Below are 17,014 nucleotides of genomic sequence, written 5' to 3'. Positions count from 1 at the left end.
AGATAGTTTGACTTTTGTGTTGACTTGTTATGTTTCAATCGGTTAAGTATTAGGAATAATTGATAAGATGTCACATCATTGATAGAAACAAAATATATTGAAGAATGAATCATGAATAGTGGAGAATAGATCTTATCAAATCATTGAAGATGGCTCAATGAAAATGCACTATGACAAGATTTTACCTCTCTAAAGCTTGAAATTGTCATGGTTACTCAAAATTTAAGGTATAAAATGAAGAATCTTGAAGGTTAGAGAAAAAAGGTCTCAATGTTCTCACAAATTTTGTGTGGGTGTATTGGAAAATTAAAAACATCTACTAAAACCTTTGAAATAGTGCATAGATATGAACTCTATTGCACATTCAAGCAATTTGCGACACCAATATGCAATGTAGAAAAATATGTGAAACAAGTAGAACTTCATAAATCAAAATATCCTCGCACATTCTATGCATCATAAGTTGAGTTCTACACTTTTTGCTCAATAAAATATATACCTAAACCTAGTTAATGTGTCTCAAACTTAACCCTTAGTCCAAATTATCTTTAGCACACAAACATCAATCTCATGTTATTTTCTCTTTATTTTATATTTATCAGCCATAAATATTAGTCTCATGCTTTTTTTTTTTTTTTTTATATTTATTTATCAATCATAAATCTTGATCATATGTTTTTATTTGTAAAATCACGTAATTTAACTATATTTTTTAATATGTATGAAAATTTGAAAACAACTTTTAATAAATACAAAGAGAGCATTCATTAATCACAAATCATAATCTCGTGTTTTCAATTATATTTGAGAGTCACACATATTTATCCCATATTTTTTCTATACATTTATCGATGACAAATCTTGATCAAAATTTTTAATCTCATGTTAGCGACGATTTATCCCACATATAGGTTGTGTTTGGTAACACAAAAAAACTAGCTTATAGTTTGTTGAACTAGCTTATAAACTTGTTTTGATAAAATGAGATGTGTTTGGTAAAAAGCTTTTCTCACTAGCTTATAGCGTTTTTTAAAAAGCTAATCCAAGTAGCTTTTTAGCTCATAGCTTGTAGCTTTTTATACTTTCTTCTCATTTTAACCTTTTCTTAATTTTATTTTATTATAATAAAAAAAACTACCCACTATCTTCTTAAACTAACCACGTTTTTCATGTATGGCTTTTTAAATTTTCTTGTCCACTTTTTTTTTTTTTTTTTTACTTTGCTCATAATTCATATAATATATAATTTTACATAAAATTTGTAATAGTGAAGCAAGTTTAGTTAAATAAAATTCATAAAAATAAAATAAAAGTTGTGAAATAAAAAAATTTGATTGAATTCATAAATACATTTATTATATTTAAATAATTTGAAATATATTTAAATATTTAAAAATAAATGTGTTAAGTAATAAAAATTATATATATGATATTAAAAAAAGGCTAAAATATGGTTTTAATCCCTGCAAATATGGCTCGTTTTGGTTTTAATCCCTGTAAAAAAAAAATTGTTTTTGGTCCCAGCAAAAGTTTTTGATTTTGAAAATAGTCCTTCCAGGGACTATTTTAAAAAACAAAGGGACTATTTTCAAAAACAAAATTTTTTGCAGGATCAAAAATTACAAAATTAGTTCAGTTATAATGTGACACGTATGCAAATCATCACAAAAGTGTAAGTGGGGTAAGAGACTATTTTCAAATATCAGGCTCGCTTTTTCACGTACCTTTTTGTTTCTCGTTCTTCCTACAGATAAGTTGTCTTCTCTATTTACAACGCCATCACCATCATTGTTATTGTTTTTTTCTCTCAAACACTTCCTCAGGTATTCCACTTTTCCTTTCTCTTTCAATTTTTTAATTTCTTATTCTTCATCACTAATTAGTTTTCACTAGAATATGCATTAATTCATGTTTTTTTATCTTCTGTTTATGAAATTAGTGGAAACATTATGTCATCTCAACAACAACAACAAGTTCGTGAGTGGTCCGGAATCAATACATTTGCTCCTGCTACGCAAACCAAGTTGCTTGAACTTTTGGGAAAACTTAAGCAAGAGGTTTATTTTTTTTACTTAACCTCTTGAATTATTGCACTCATAACAACAATTTTACTTCAATTATAGTTGTATATGCAGTATTTGATTGCAATTTTGCGCATTACCAACCATGCTTTTAAATTGGGGGTTGCGGTTAACCTATAATCGTGGCAAAATGAGGCTAATGCTCTTGAAATTGTGGTTGCCATTCCATTTTGGAGACCTCAAAATCCTTTATATTTTGCCTGCAATTTAAACCCTTGCTTGGTACCAACTATCACAATGTGTTTGTTTCTTTCGACATAGGATGTGAACTCCTTGACCATACTTGTGATGGGGAAAGGTGGTGTCGGAAAGTCTTCAACTGTGAACTCTATCATTGGGGAAAGAGTGGTGGCGATTAGTCCCTTTCAGGTATATCATGAATTGGCACTTTCCTGTGATGGTTTGCAGAGTGGTGATTTTTAATTTGATATGTTTGCTTGTGTTGTAAAAAACTATTTTCATCTTGAGTAGTCGGAAGGGCAAAGACCTGTTATGGTGTCACGAGCAAGGGCTGGTTTTACATTGAACATTATCGATACTCCTGGTCTTATTGAAGGGGGGTACATCAATGATACGGCGCTTGATATCATAAAACGGTATGCTTTTATGTCTGGCATGCAACAGTCCGCGTGTGAATCTTATTTTTTTTTGGGTATTGATATTGTTTTTTCTCTTTACCCTTTTTCTTTGTAGCTTCCTTCTGGACAAGACCATAGATGTTCTGCTTTATGTGGACCGCTTAGATGCGTATCGAGTAGACAGCTTGGATAAGGTAGTCGCCAAAGCTATAACTGATAGTTTTGGCAAAGGAATATGGAACAAGGCTATAATAGCACTCACACATGCCCAGTTCTCTCCACCGGATGCATTGGCTTATGATGAATTCTTCTCAAAAAGATCCGAGGCTCTGTTACAAATTATAAAACCAGGTGCCTACTTAAAGAAGGATGCCGCTCAGGTATTTGTCCATCTAACATCTATCCTATCCTTAAAAAATACATCTCAGGCTAAAAAATTAAAACTGTTAAGGCACCAGATTCGAAGTATCTGGACTTTAGTTCCTGGATCTATGATCCTTGAATGGGTATACATTGGTTGGCCAATTGGTTGATTATATATACAGTAATTTTCATCAGGGGTTGGGTTTGTAGAGCATTGTGCGATTGTGAAAATTACTTTATTTGTGAATGGTAAATCTATTATATATTTATTATTACTTCCTTTAAAAGCAGGGTTATGTCCAGGTTCTCTCTTGTTTATCTTTTGTTTCAATTTAATGTTGATGTTAATTATTATTTGTTGCTTTTCACAAACATTGTGTGTGTAATTCATAATTTTCATGCTTGTATTTTGCCCTTCTCTTAACCATAGGCTTCTGCCATTCCTGTTGTCTTGATCGAGAACAGTGGGAGGTGCAACAAAAATGAAACAGATGAAAAGGTTGGAGATTTGCTTCGTGCCATTCACCTTTCCTTATATCCTCTTTTATCAGCCCGTTTATCTTGCGTAATCTGATTGAGAAAATGTGTGCATGGTGACAGGTTCTTCCTAGTGGGATTGCTTGGATTCCTCACCTAGTCCAAACAATCACAGAAATTGCATTGAACAAAAGTGAGTCTATTTTTGTTGACAAGAATTTGATTGAAGGACCAAATCCAAATCAAAGAGGAAAACTATGGATTCCTGTCATATTTGCTTTACAGGTAAGCTTTTGAACTTTGAGGCATATCTTGTTTTCTGTTTATAAACGTCAGGAGATTCTTCCTCTTGTTTATCTTATTCTTCCTCTCTGCAGTTCTTGTTTATCATGAATATAGAAGCACTGATCAAGAACGACGTTGCTAATGAAAAAAAGCCCTCTTGGGAGACACGTGATGTAGGTGTTCAGAAAGAGACGCGTGAAGGTGGTCAGAAAAATACGCGTAAAGAGAAGCGTGGTGCAGGTGTTCGGAAATAAGATGGTCTGTCTTAGTTGTGCATGTTTGCCTTTTCGTGAAAATCCATGAAGATTTAGCCATCATTGCTGACACATCTGTCCTTTTTGTCTATGTTTTCTTATTGAATTTATGATAGGAACTGATATCAAAATATAAACTAATAGTAATATTACAATATAATCCCAAAAAATTCGAGAGTCTTGGTTCTCTCCCCTCCAAGAATTCGAGAGCTTGGTCTCTCCATAGTCCATACCAGTCCTTTATCCCAATCCCTGCATGCCTTTCTTTTCCTCTGCATCTTATTTATAAGACTAATTCCCTCCTATAGCAGTTACATTGAAGTTTAGTAGCCAGCAACTACTGCAGCCAGCAATTACTGCACATAAGTAACAATTACTAATTTATAATACTATTAAATAAACAACTAGTATTCTATAACTTCTGCCCTTAGGAGTCCTATATCTAACAATTTAGTTGGTGTTTTCATGTACTGCAATCCCTATTAGTGTGCGGCATAGGAATTTGTCTGTGATTTAGAGGATGGCTTGTTTTGTGAGAAATTGTTTGCTTTGCGTAGTTCAGTTTGATAGGATTTGATGTATTAAGCTAGCACTAGATGCAGCCACTATCATGGTTTGTTTAAATACCCTTTTAACTGTTAAAACCATCCCCAAGTTTTATTCTTTGAGGATTTATGGGTCTTAATTGGAATCTATCTGTGAAATGATATTTCAGTTGCTTTATATTTTGAATGGTGATTATAGAACTCTGTTGTATTACTAAACGAGGATAATCCACGGACCATGGCCTTGAGCTGATGCCTCTTGGATTGTTAATATGCATCAAAAGAAGCTTTAACTTAGGAATTTGGATTCTCTAAATTTATTGATTTATGCCGTCTTTGCATTTAAGCAAAAAAATGGTTGAAAGGCATGAAAATTGACTAAATTTGGAGGGCATGCTGCTAACCCAACAATATGTCTAGTGTGATTTCTTTAATATATTATTTTCCTCGCCACAACAATTGCAAGACCCACCTGGTGTAGGTGGTGTTAGGTGTCCCGTAGTAGTCCCTTATCTTACACCTTGACATTCTAGCCTCCCAGCATGTAGAGACCATGCAAAATAAGGCCTAGTCTGAGAGTTGGGAGTGTTAGAGTTAACATTAAAATTCGGAGTTCATTGGGATAGATGTAAAATACTTGGCTTCAGATGTCAATGACTAATAAGTTTCCAAATAGAAGACAACTTTGCATGCAAATCAACGATTGTTAAAAAGAATATCACCCTAAAGTAATCAAACTCCCATGAAATGATCTTTGCAACCTTCTAATCTAAGTTTGTTTTCTGCTTCAATAATTTGAATGCCAAAGAGAGAGGAACAATCACAACATATTGTGATCGATCGTTTGACAGTAGTATGCGCACCAACAACAATCACAATCTCTCTCTCATATATAGTACTGAATAAAGACCGAAGAACAAATAATACACTGAATCTTGTTATTTTTCCTCTATTTTAATAGATTTTTAACTTATCAACAAAGTAATACGAACCATTTGGACTATAGAACATACACTTAAATAAGATATATAGATTTGGCAGACTCATATCCCATTTATTCATACGTAATTTCATCAATAATTTTAGGTCGGGTTGTTTTTGGCAATCTTCTGCCACGTACAAAGGAACTGAATAGATGCAATGCTTTAGAAGGTTGCGCATAAGGTACTATGTGACCTGCTCCTCTTACGGTGGCGAAAGTCAATAAATTTCCATATTCAGTTACCCAACCTCCAACCTACACATGAATTAATTTGGAAATTAGAAGTGAATAAAATTGTAAACCATACTAATTAAAATAATTTTTCATGTAGAAAATGGTTAAATTGTTACTAATACACACACTCGTGCGCACACAAACACACCTGGTCTCTATGGAACCAAACTCTATATGAGTCTGTAATGTTGAAATTCAGGTCATGAGCTAGTTCACGAATGTGTCTTCGAGAACCTAGTAATGGCACAATTGAATCTTGATCTCCACTGTCATAATATTAAAAAGACATTTTTTTAACAAAAAAAATAAAAAGACATAATTTGGTTACAACTTATATTGTCTCTAAAAAATTCCTCTACATCAAACCACCCACTTTCGTTCTTTTTATTCTTTAACAGTCAACCAACCGCCATCTACAATGATATATCATTGTAACTACGCAAAAAGTAGCATATTTTTGTTTTTGGTACACCTTTGGTAACATTTTTGGATATGTTACAAATCCTTTTTAGAATTTAAAAATGTTACAAAAACTAAAAAGTGTGTTTTTCTTTTTTCAGGATTAAAAATAAAAGAGTAAATTAAATTCCCCTCCCCTGAAAGATGTTTGAATTACACTTCCGTCCCCTCTTATGTTAAAATATACACTCCCCTCACTTGCAATGTAAAATTTATACTCCCCTCCCTTATAAGATGTTTGAATTATAACCCCCTCTATTAATAATTAAAAATGCTCTACACTTTAATCTATTTAACATAAATAAATATTTTTATGATATATTTTAATTTTGAACCACCATTTAAAAAAAAAATCATTTCTTTATAATTTAAATATGAATGATAATTAAATTTTAATATTTCTCTATTGATTTTATAATTTAGAGTATAAAATTAACTTTTAAATAATCCTAATTTAATGTCTTTAGTCATTTTTTACATATTTTAATTTTATTTTGGGTTGTTTCATTTTATAATAGGGTTTAAAATTACATGTTCATGAAATTGTGAATAAAAAATAGCGAAAAATATGTATTCAATTTTTTATTATTTAAAATAGACCCATAATACAATTTTTTCGAAGTGTGTTAGATTATTATTATTTTTGCTAGATTATTAGAAATAAAAAAATATTGAGGGAGTAAAGTGTAGATTTTATTATAAGAGGGAAGATGAATGTAATTCAAGCTTCTCTTAGGGGAGGGTGTGAAAAGTTTTCTAATATGTTTTGAATAAGAGGGGAGGGGATTGTATATTTTAACATAAGAGGGGAGGGGAGTGTAATTCAAACATCTTAGAGGGGAGGAGAGTGTAATTTACTCAAAACAAAATTCTAATATGAACAATTTACTTAATTAACCCAAAAATTAATTACCTATAAACCCATACTGGAATATGGTTTTGAACTATCCGTTTGAGAACTGGAAGTATATTGATATCGTGATCTGCATCGTTGTAATTTAAAACACTACAACAATAAAAAAGTGAATATCGGTCATTTGATTAGTAATAAAAAAAAAATACATGTTTACTATAATACTAAGATTATACTTTGCTCGTCAATTTGAAGATAGTCTTAACTCAATCTCGCAAAATCAACATGTAAGGTGACGATTGCAATTATTTATAACTTTATTCTAATCATATCTCTATTTTAAACGACTTGAGTTTTGCCAAGAATATTTATTTATATCAACGTATGTATTATAATTTATTTATACTCACCCACTACACATAGACCATGGATAGGGCAAATTGGTACGGTTAGCATGGAGAGCCTTCTGAACCTCCGGAAGGTTAAGATAAAAATAAATTTCAGAGTCCATACAAATATCTACAGTTAAACTTATTTTAGTAGCCTGAATTAATAATGAAATAACAAAATTAATTAGTGCATAAAGCTATTATTAAAAATAAAAATATCATCACCAAAACAAAACAAATGATATGCAAAGAGTACCATTCTTTTCAATCTCAATTCTTGTTCAGCTATGGATGGATAACAAACATCAAGAATCACATCATAGTTGTCTATATAGTCGCTCACAATATCTTGAGCATCAACCATGGCATCTTTACATGATTTAGATAAGTTATCATAAGATGCATCAAAATTGCAATCATTCATAATGGTAAGGCCTATTTCATCGGAAATCATTCCATGTGACCAGTAATATTCATATGTTGCTTGCGTATCACGACTGAATTGCAAAAGTGGATTTCCAATCTAGTAAAGGCCAAAGAAAATTGTTACATAAATAATCAATAACCAAATGTACAACATTGATCCAAAAGTGACACAAATATAAAGTTATGAGTAAATTAACAAAAGATTTAACGTGAATGGAATCTTACAGCGACTCCTTTTATATTGAATTTGAAACCAGTTGAATGATGAGCATTATAATCAAGAATAGTGTTAGCTAACTGAGGTATGAAATGCCCTAAATAATAGCATTATAAATGTTAGCAAGAGAAAAAAATTGTTCAAGGTTGAGATCAAATGCAAAAAAACACAATTAACAAAAATAAAAAAGACAAACAAAAAAAGAATGAAATAGTTAAACGAACATCTAATGTAAAAATAAATTGGGTTTGATAATTTTATAACATATATACTCCTCTGATACTATTTATAAGAAAAAATTAGTGTATTTGGACCAAATTTTATACCAAATACATTAGCTTTTTCGTATATAAGAGCATATTGCAGATAGAAATGATGACATAGGTTTTGGAGTTTCGAAACAATAAGTTAGTTTAAAATTAGGGTTTGATTTATAAATTTATTGAACCTGCATAGCTTTCTCCTGTCAGAAACAAACCCCTTGATCTATAGGAAGGAAACTTCTCGTACCATTTTAACATGAACAAAAGTGTATCATTAGCTGTCAAAAAGAAATTAAGGAATTATATATGTCCATGCCTGGTAAAACAAATAAACTGCATTTATAAATTTTCTCATTTTTTCCATAGATAAACACCGCATAAATTAGTTCACATAAAGTTTAATTCAATACCTGTGGAGGTGTCATCATAGTTGTTATAATCAGAAGTTGTATTTGAGTATGACCAACCAACTCCAGCGGGAGACTCCACAAAGAGGAGATTGGAAGCTATAAAAAGAGGAGGGAAGACAATATATGTGTGTGTGAGAATTAATTTCTCCAATAATAAAAAATACACATAATCATATACAAACCTCTATTCCAAGATTTTTTATTTCTTCGTAAACCACGTCCATCACCGGTAGGATAAAATGGACCCAATTCCGTAAAGGCACCTCCTCCAATTGAGGAACATCCTGGACCTAAAAAATTAAAAAGGTTGCATTTTTTCCGCCAAATTAACAAGGTTGCTTAATTTCTCACCATCAAATGACAATTTATTTATGATGATTTGTATACGGTACGTTCATTCAAGTGTCAACTGTTAGAAAAGCCATAGTAATAGAAGAGTTCATTTCATAAGCACCCATAATAAGGATTAAAAGGGGTGGTGTATTACAATAATTAACAAATTATTACCTCCATTGAGCCAAAGGGTGAGAGGCTTTTTGTGAGGGTCATGATCAGCCTCAACAAAATAATAGAAGAGGCTTCTCCCATGCCTTACATCTATATCAATATAGCCAGCATATTGTTTGAATTCAACCTTAGGTTGGCCTGGCAACTTCACAATGAAATCTTCAATTGGGTACCCTTCTACCCTAATAGGTGTCTCAAGGAAGCACCCATAACCCACCACAATCAACACCCAAAAAAACCAAGACTTAACCATTCTAATAACTCAATTTCCCTCTCAAGAAACACAGCCTATATTCATTGAGAAGTCATTTAAATAATGTCACCAAATTAAAAATAGTAAATATTAATATTTTTATTATTTGTTTGACCAGGAGACACAATTTCATGCAAGGTCAGAACCATTAACCTTGTTTAGTCTTTGCAATGAAATTATTTACATAAGTATTAGAATTGCATAAGGTAATAGTAATAACTAATAAATAACAGCCTCTCTCTCAAAAACGAATAAGTTTTTAACCCACAAATTTTGAATATGGACCTTATTCCAGTTCACATACACACGTAATTGTCATTTATATATATATATATATAAAAGAAAGTGCTGAATATAAAAACATATTAACGTGATTTATTTATTTGTAATCAACTACTTCTATATATAATTAAGGAACCTTTGTTGACCAGGTAACTTCTTTGGACTTAAAAGTTTCAAAAGTCAATATCAAAGTGACTTAAAGAAAGTGACGTGAACAAGAGTTTCTTTCATGCTTGTATAAAGAGTAGAAAGAAGGTAATGGTGGTGCTTAAAAAAGGAGAGGGTGGTTGCAGCGGCAAAGCTAGCCAATTTTTTACACGGTGGCCAAATATAAAAAGAAAAATAATTTAAATTAATATATTAAATTTAATTCATAAGAAAAATTACAAGAATTTTGCTTTAAAGAGTCAAATTCATCTAGAATTGACTTTGTCTATGTTTACAAAAACTGTCACAATAAATCTATTAAACAAATGATAATCTTTTGAGTATTTTATTTTTCTTAACATTGCACGAATGATAATCTTTTGGACATAGTACTACTTGTTCTCACATCCATTATATCGCTAAAAGAAAACGATAGACAACTGAGAGTTTACCACCCAACAAATTAATAAATGCAACTCTGAATAAGACTCAGATTTAAATAAATTTGAAGGAGTGAGTATAGCGTCTATTCGCAAAATATAAGTACCGACAACACATTCTTTTTTTTTTTTTTTAGAGAAAATCGACAACACATTCTTGAATATACACTTTATAAGACAATTTTTTTTATTGGTTAAAGCTCATATAAATCCCACTAAATTATATCGATCTCATATAAATTTGATGAGATTTATATAAATTTTAATCAATAAAAAAGATTGTGTTAAAGGAACGAGTCTTTCATGATCACAAGACTATATTTATATTTATAAGTCTTAGACACATCTTTAATAAAAAGTCTTAGACAAACACAAAAAATATAGAACCAATATTTTGATTATTTTTAACAAATTAAAAGAAAAAATATAGAATTAATATTTTGTGAGCGTGCCTAAATGAATATTTGGTCTTGTGACTATGTGCGGCGAGGTGTTGTTACTAATGATACCCAATTATGCGTTACAGGATGTGGAAAAAATGAAACAATTGATCATTTAATTATTCATTGTCCTATTTTTGGCGACTTATGGCAACAAATTAAAACTTGGATTGGTGTGTTTTCTGTGGACCCCCAACAGGTTTTGGACCATTATTATCAGTTTGTTTATTCTTCAGGTTGTTATACTCCAAGAAGGTCTTTTCTTCAATTGATTTGGCTTTGTGGTATTTGGGTTCTTTGGAATGAAAGAAATCAAAGACTGTTTACTAACACAGCAAGAACAACAGTGCAATTACTTGAGAAGGTTAAGATTACATCTCTCAAGTGGTTGAAAGCAAAAAATGTGTGCTTTCCATTTGGTTATCATATGTGGTGGCAACGTCCCTTTGCTTGTTTGGGGATTGGCTGATTTACTCTTTTTATTTTCCTTTTTTGCTTTGATCGAAACTTTGTTGTAACTTTGTTTTGTTTTCTTTGGCACTTCTTGTGCTAGGGTACAAAACTTTTGTTAATATATCTCATTTTGGCTTGTTCAAAAAAGAATAATCTTTGTTAAAAAATAGTAGGTTAAATTATATTTTTGGTCCCTTAACTATTTAATTAGTATCGCTTTAGTCTCTTAATTAAAATTTGATTTATTTTGGTATCTTAACTTTCTCTTCTTACACATTTTGGTCCTTTCCGTCAGTTTTAATTCAAAAACGTTAGGTTTTCTTCATTTTATCTGGAATTTTTCTTGAATTTTTGTTGTTGAAGGTTGATGGAGATGATATGAAGATGAAGAAGAGGAGAAGAAGATGAAGAAAACCTAACGTTTTTGAATTAAAACTGACGGAAATGACCAAAATGTGTAAGAAGAGAAAGTTAAGATACCAAAATAAATCAAATTTTAATTAAGGGACCAAAGCGATACTAATTAAATAGTTAAGGGACTAAAAATGCAATTTAGCCAAAATAGTATTTGGTAATACCTTGTATCAGAAAAACATATCTAAATTGATTCTGAGTTCAAGGTCAGCACAATTTAATTTGGCTTAATATCTTCAATCAAAATTTCATTAGAAATACAACAATTAGAAACTCTCAATACTTTTTAGATAGAGGGGAATAATATGTTTTGCAGTGACCCAAAAAATCACATAATTTCGAGTATGAATGTAGACCAGGGAATTCCTTTCAAAAAAAAATGTAGATAAGGGAATTACAAACACTAAATTCAAAACTTACCTGCAATCTGTCCTTTTAATAAATCAACACAGTAATTTAATGAATGGAATATCTTCCTGCTTAAACTCCATTACCACATAAAGTAATCCTTCTGGTAACTTTACAGTAACACAAATACTCCCACAGCTGTACAGATGCCAAATTTACACCTAACATAATATTCAACTTATCTTAACATCCCCACTCAAGTTGGTACCTGAATTTTGGAATGTGCAAGTTGTAGAAATAATAGCAAGTCTATGATGAATAACAGCAGCTTATGGTATGTCTAAGTTGTATTAGATAGAAGAAAACATAAAATTAAAAGGGCAGCTCGATGCACTAAAGCTCCCGCATATGTAGGGTCTAGGAAGGGGTCTCACCATTTTAACAAAACAACAAACAAAATGTGAGATCCTTATACGAGTTACGAGTGTACATATACAGACACATAGACGAAGATGGAGATCTAACTTTCAACTGTCAAGGAAAATAAACCATTTAAATGTCTGATTGTAACCGTACAAAAAGTAACGAATCGAAGGGAGTACTTAAACGCCATTCTCTTTGCTTTTTATTCAGCGGTCTTCCTTTCCCTGCTTTCTCTCTGTTGACTCTCACGTTTGCTAAACTCCAGGTGCAATATTCTGTTACCATGTCGAAGGATTCAAGCTTGAAAACACCCTCACCTTCTGCAGGTGGATTATTTGCATCGTCATCAATGACATATTTCACATACATAGCTCTCTCCTTGAATCGGTCTAGGTCATCTGGAATCCGAACGATTCTTTCAACACCTGGAGACGACACCTGAGGAATACATCTAAGATATAAAAACTAATTGAAACAATATTGAGGAACATAACACATCACAATTTCAATCCATTAAGATATAAAAACTAATTGAAACAATATTGGACCCCTGACACCATATGGTTCATTTGCTCTAAAATATAAAAACATTATTAAAAGCTTCTTGTGGAATGTGAAAAAGCCTAAGCCACAAGTGAAACCAATTGGACGAAAGAGTACGTCAATAATTTGCACTCTCGAATACTGTTCATCATGATAATCACAGATTATATCTCTACCTCCTATATAAGAAAAAAAAATGTAGTAAGATACTTGAAATGCTACCTCCAAACTTAAATTCTCAGGAACGAATTTGGCAAGTTCTGCTTCATCCAATTTTGCTCTGTAAGCTGTAGAAAAGGCTTCAATATCTTCCATGGTGGGAGATCCAGATCTATTGTACATGGCAATCAGAATTCAAAAATTAACCATACATCCAATGTATATATAGCAATTTCAGTTCAGCAGCAGGTTATGCAAAAATGAAATAATTGCGTCAGGGGGAAAAAAAACAATGCAGATTATTGATCCTTGATGAGTGCCTCTGTTGTGAGATGCCAGAAACTCATTCATTGAGCAGCGCATGAAAGCATTTCTGTTTTTAACTATAAGGTAAAAAGTCCTTTAACCGTCGCAAAAAAGGTTTGCACTCAGAATCTGTGATAAATTAGGCACCAACCCGGTGCAGCACTTCGGAACCTGTGATATAATTTTAAAATCTCAGGACTTTTTCTTACTTCTTAAGGAGGGAAGGTGCCACAGGACAATAGTCGGTTTCTTTCCATATGCCCAACAGAACTTAAATTACACGATAAAAGCTTCTTCATTTCCTCAGAAGAATACCATATACTAATAACCTGAATTAAACTTAACATCTTTTTTCTAGTGAACGTACTTAACATATAAAATTGCAACAAAAACCCACATCAGGATCAAATGGTTCTAAATTCTGAAATTTAGCCTAACACCCTATCCTAGTATACCAGTACTAGTAATAGTACTAGATATGAATGAAGGAAACAAACCTCAAATTAAATTAAATATTAACAACAAGAGCGAATTACATAACCAGAAGATAGATAAACCTCTGTATAACATTATTTCCAAAGAAAGAGATACCGTTAATTCGTTATATAGCACAAATATTTCATCACCCATCACGCACACGCACACGCACGCATTATATCCTGCCTACTATAGCTGGTTATGCAAATTCAAACTTACACCCGCTAAAGATTCATCAAAAACCGTTCAGAATCAATATGCATTTGTTCATAATGATCATCAAATAACATAATTAAAGAAACTATCTAAATGTTTAAGGAAGTTCAACTATCTGAATCATGTAAACATTTCACAAACTGAGAGACATGTCAACACATATGGTGATGTAAGTGGTAACCCACGTTTGCTTGTCACTTAATCTGATAAAATGGATTGAATTTGATTAAATTAAACAGAATAACCAACAAGGATCCCCTCAAAAACATTATTACCTGTCATAATTAAATTTAAGGTTAAATAAGTTTTGTCCATAAAAATATAACAAATTTTGATTTTAGTCCTTAAACATACAAACGAGATATTTTTCGTCCTCCCAAAATTTTCAGTTTCATTTGTTGTCCCTAATAGCTGGTTTGCATTCATGCTAATGTCAAGGTTATGACCCATTTATATTCAAAATGTTTCCAATTTACGTCTATCTACTATGTCCAATCCAAACGTGTGCATATATTATGTTACAAATTATGTCTATTGGGGATCAAAAACAAAATGGAATATTTTGGGAGGAAGAAAACATGTTTTTATATTTAGGGACTAAAATAAGAATTCGCTATATTTTTAGGATGGAAAACTTATTTAACCCTTACATTAATCTCAGAACTTCTATTCTACTACTCATAATAATAACTAACAAAATAGTGATGAATGATGATGCCTTACTTGTTTGAAAGCTTCTCAATGCGCACTTGAATGGTGGAATTAACCAAAGTTTTAAAAGCATAAATTTGCAAGTCACCATCAAAAGACATAGTAACCTCTTTAGCAATTGCTAATGCTTTTTTATCCCACCATGTTCCGGCAAGGGAAATTCCACCACCCGCACCGCCATCACCTGCCTTCAAAAACAACCAAAGTCACATTCCTCAACAAAATTGATTTTATTTTCTTTCATAATAAATAGCCTAAATGCGAAACTAATACACACTAAATAGTAAGAAATAAAGAATTGCGGGTAACATATGTATGCAAAATTGAGTTTTCCATCAAAACTTACATAGGGCACACTATCCTCCTCTTCTTCGTCATAGAACTCGACGCTATCCTCATCCATTTCGGTCTCTGTATAAAAAAAAAATCAATTAAAGTATATCGAAAAAAGTAGTTAAGAAACTCATAGTAGTTCAGTTCTACCTACCGTCTTCAAATTCAACATCATCAACATCTTCTTCTTCTTCTACTTCTACTTCTTCGTCTTCTGATATTTCTTGAGCAATGGTAGGTTCTAGAAAGGGTTCAAAATCAGAATTTTTGTTCTTGACATGAAGAATAACAAGGGGCTTTATTGGAGTATGTGGAAGAGTACAAAACTGAGAAGAGAATTTGGTTGTAGAGCGAGAAGTAGAAGGAACATAGAAGCAATTCATAGACCTAGTAATGGTGGGAAGTGGCGATGATGGAGGAATTCGCCGCGGTTGAACGGTTGAAGATTTAATCAAATCCATTCGGTTTTTCTCAGAAAGGACAAAGAGTGATGTGATATGAAAATATTACTGATTTATATTTGGAGGGAATACATATGGGCCAAGCTCGTCCCATACATCTAAAGCAATGCTATCATGAAAGATAATTTCTTTTTTCACCTCCTTCTGGCACGTCCTTCGATTTGAACATTTTATTCACGTTTAGATTTTATAATATGAAAATAGTATTTGACTAGTTCAAATTATATAATCTGAAACATTTTCATACAGTTGGAAAACTTGAGCATTGGAGGGTCTATTATGTTTCAGAGTATATAATTCGAACTACTCAAATACAATATTTTTTGTATGGTCCATATTTCACCGACAATTTTTTGGTTCATAACACACAAAACCTTCTATAAATTGGTGTGTTTAGTTCAATTGCAAATACACACCACAAAATCATAGATGTTCATCCAATATATATGAAAATGAAGATAGCTATAATGTACTACAATCGAGAGAAACCTAATATCTTTAAGGTCTGTGTTGATGTCTAACTATCTGACTTGAAGGATCAGTTAGACAAATTAAAAATTGTTTTAACCAAAGAGATACAAGAAGAGCGACAACTTTAAGTATCGTCGTCTGTCTATCGACTTAGATGGAAGTGTCGGGTTCACCTAAATGAATATCTGCAAACACGATGACACGAGAACCATATTCTTCATATTTGGTCAGTATAGTTTAAAAGGACCGACCAATGTTATATGCTTCCTTGGTCAAATTTTATTACACTATTCTGGAAAAAAAAAAATTCGGCCTAGGACCTACGAAAAAAATCAGGGCTTGCATGAATAAAACAAATGAAGAATTTAGTTTCATTGATCCATGATCTTGCTCATATGTTCCTTTGACTGTAGTTACATTCTAGGATGATAATTTGACTATGAATAGTTTTGCATTCATCGTCATTTTCTTTGCAATTGTCTTTTTTTTTCCTTCTTCTCTTTTCTTTCTTACTTTTCCTTTGGATAATGGTTATGATGACATGGTCATTGTAGACCATGCATACCTTCTTCTCTTTTCTTTCAAAAGAGACCTTTGTATTATTTATAACATGTTTTCTGAGTTTTTACAGGACTCCGATTATAAAACTCGAAATAGTCCAAAATTCTTTTAGATTATATAATCTGATTGCGGGAAATGAGAATTTTGGAGGATGCGCGAGAAATGAGTTGGATGAGAAGAAAAATTCCCATTATGGAAGTGAGAAAGTTTTAGAAATGGAAACAAGAGATTGAACAATTGTTAATGAATTCCA

General features: G+C 31.9%; 3 protein-coding genes across 4 annotated transcripts; 1 reads left to right on the top strand and 2 right to left on the bottom strand.

Annotated features, from left to right (window-relative positions):
* The first annotated feature begins 1,687 nt into the window (after positions 1–1,687).
* Positions 1,688–4,287, top strand: LOC120579439 (translocase of chloroplast 34). The gene is made up of 8 exons (XM_039831661.1): positions 1,688–1,823; positions 1,940–2,057; positions 2,343–2,450; positions 2,553–2,677; positions 2,775–3,039; positions 3,453–3,521; positions 3,623–3,784; positions 3,877–4,287. The coding sequence occupies exons 2-8, from the start codon at positions 1,950–1,952 to the stop codon at positions 4,036–4,038; spliced, it is 999 nt and encodes a 332-aa protein (XP_039687595.1). The 5' UTR covers positions 1,688–1,823; positions 1,940–1,949; the 3' UTR covers positions 4,039–4,287.
* A 1,049-nt stretch (positions 4,288–5,336) lies between these two features.
* On the bottom strand, positions 5,337–9,847 carry LOC25489767 (serine carboxypeptidase-like 42). Of its 2 annotated transcripts, none has more exons than XM_024778534.2 (10): positions 9,324–9,847; positions 8,999–9,106; positions 8,817–8,912; positions 8,592–8,684; positions 8,152–8,240; positions 7,757–8,023; positions 7,522–7,583; positions 7,172–7,264; positions 5,948–6,065; positions 5,337–5,820 (listed from the first exon to the last, which is right to left on the bottom strand). In XM_024778534.2, exons 1-10 carry the CDS (start codon positions 9,574–9,576, stop codon positions 5,638–5,640), a joined length of 1,362 nt encoding a protein of 453 aa, XP_024634302.1. In that variant the 5' UTR covers positions 9,577–9,847; the 3' UTR covers positions 5,337–5,637. The 2 variants fall into 2 exon arrangements, with proteins under 2 accessions (XP_024634302.1, XP_013461378.1); XM_013605924.3 differs by having other exon boundaries at positions 7,522–7,655; positions 9,324–9,846.
* A 2,568-nt stretch (positions 9,848–12,415) lies between these two features.
* On the bottom strand, positions 12,416–15,820 carry LOC11411515 (uncharacterized). Its single transcript, XM_003602102.4, has 5 exons — positions 15,423–15,820; positions 15,282–15,346; positions 14,948–15,123; positions 13,289–13,397; positions 12,416–12,961 (listed from the first exon to the last, which is right to left on the bottom strand). Exons 1-5 carry the CDS (start codon positions 15,727–15,729, stop codon positions 12,653–12,655), a joined length of 966 nt encoding a protein of 321 aa, XP_003602150.2. The 5' UTR covers positions 15,730–15,820; the 3' UTR covers positions 12,416–12,652.
* Positions 15,821–17,014: the final 1,194 nt, after the last annotated feature.

The sequence above is a fragment of the Medicago truncatula genome, chromosome 3 (genome assembly GCF_003473485.1).
Source record: "Medicago truncatula cultivar Jemalong A17 chromosome 3, MtrunA17r5.0-ANR, whole genome shotgun sequence".
Taxonomy (NCBI): domain Eukaryota; kingdom Viridiplantae; phylum Streptophyta; class Magnoliopsida; order Fabales; family Fabaceae; genus Medicago; species Medicago truncatula.
Note: the sequence above shows the minus strand (reverse complement) of the source record. Positions and strands in the feature narration are given on the sequence as shown.

What these genes read in the sequence shown, in the direction of transcription:
- LOC120579439 (XM_039831661.1), top strand. Translation starts at nt 1,950, where the DNA reads ATGTCATCTCAACAACAACAACAAGTTCGTGAGTGGTCCGGAATCAAT. An exon ending in GCGCTTGATATCATAAAACG is followed by an intron (nt 2,678 to 2,774) that starts GTATGCTTTTAT and finishes TTTTCTTTGTAG; the next exon opens with CTTCCTTCTGGACAAGACCA. An exon ending in AAAATGAAACAGATGAAAAG is followed by an intron (nt 3,522 to 3,622) that starts GTTGGAGATTTG and finishes GCATGGTGACAG; the next exon opens with GTTCTTCCTAGTGGGATTGC.
- LOC25489767 (XM_013605924.3), bottom strand. Translation starts at nt 9,576, where the DNA reads ATGGTTAAGTCTTGGTTTTTTTGGGTGTTGATTGTGGTGGGTTATGGG. An exon ending in GACAGGAGAAAGCTATGCAG is followed by an intron (nt 8,241 to 8,591) that starts GTTCAATAAATT and finishes GCTATTATTTAG; the next exon opens with GGCATTTCATACCTCAGTTA. An exon ending in TTTGGTTCCATAGAGACCAG is followed by an intron (nt 5,821 to 5,947) that starts GTGTGTTTGTGT and finishes ATTCATGTGTAG; the next exon opens with GTTGGAGGTTGGGTAACTGA.
- LOC11411515 (XM_003602102.4), bottom strand. Translation starts at nt 15,729, where the DNA reads ATGGATTTGATTAAATCTTCAACCGTTCAACCGCGGCGAATTCCTCCA. An exon ending in TGATGTTGAATTTGAAGACG is followed by an intron (nt 15,347 to 15,422) that starts GTAGGTAGAACT and finishes TTTTTTATACAG; the next exon opens with AGACCGAAATGGATGAGGAT. An exon ending in ATTGAGAAGCTTTCAAACAA is followed by an intron (nt 13,398 to 14,947) that starts GTAAGGCATCAT and finishes CATGTACAATAG; the next exon opens with ATCTGGATCTCCCACCATGG.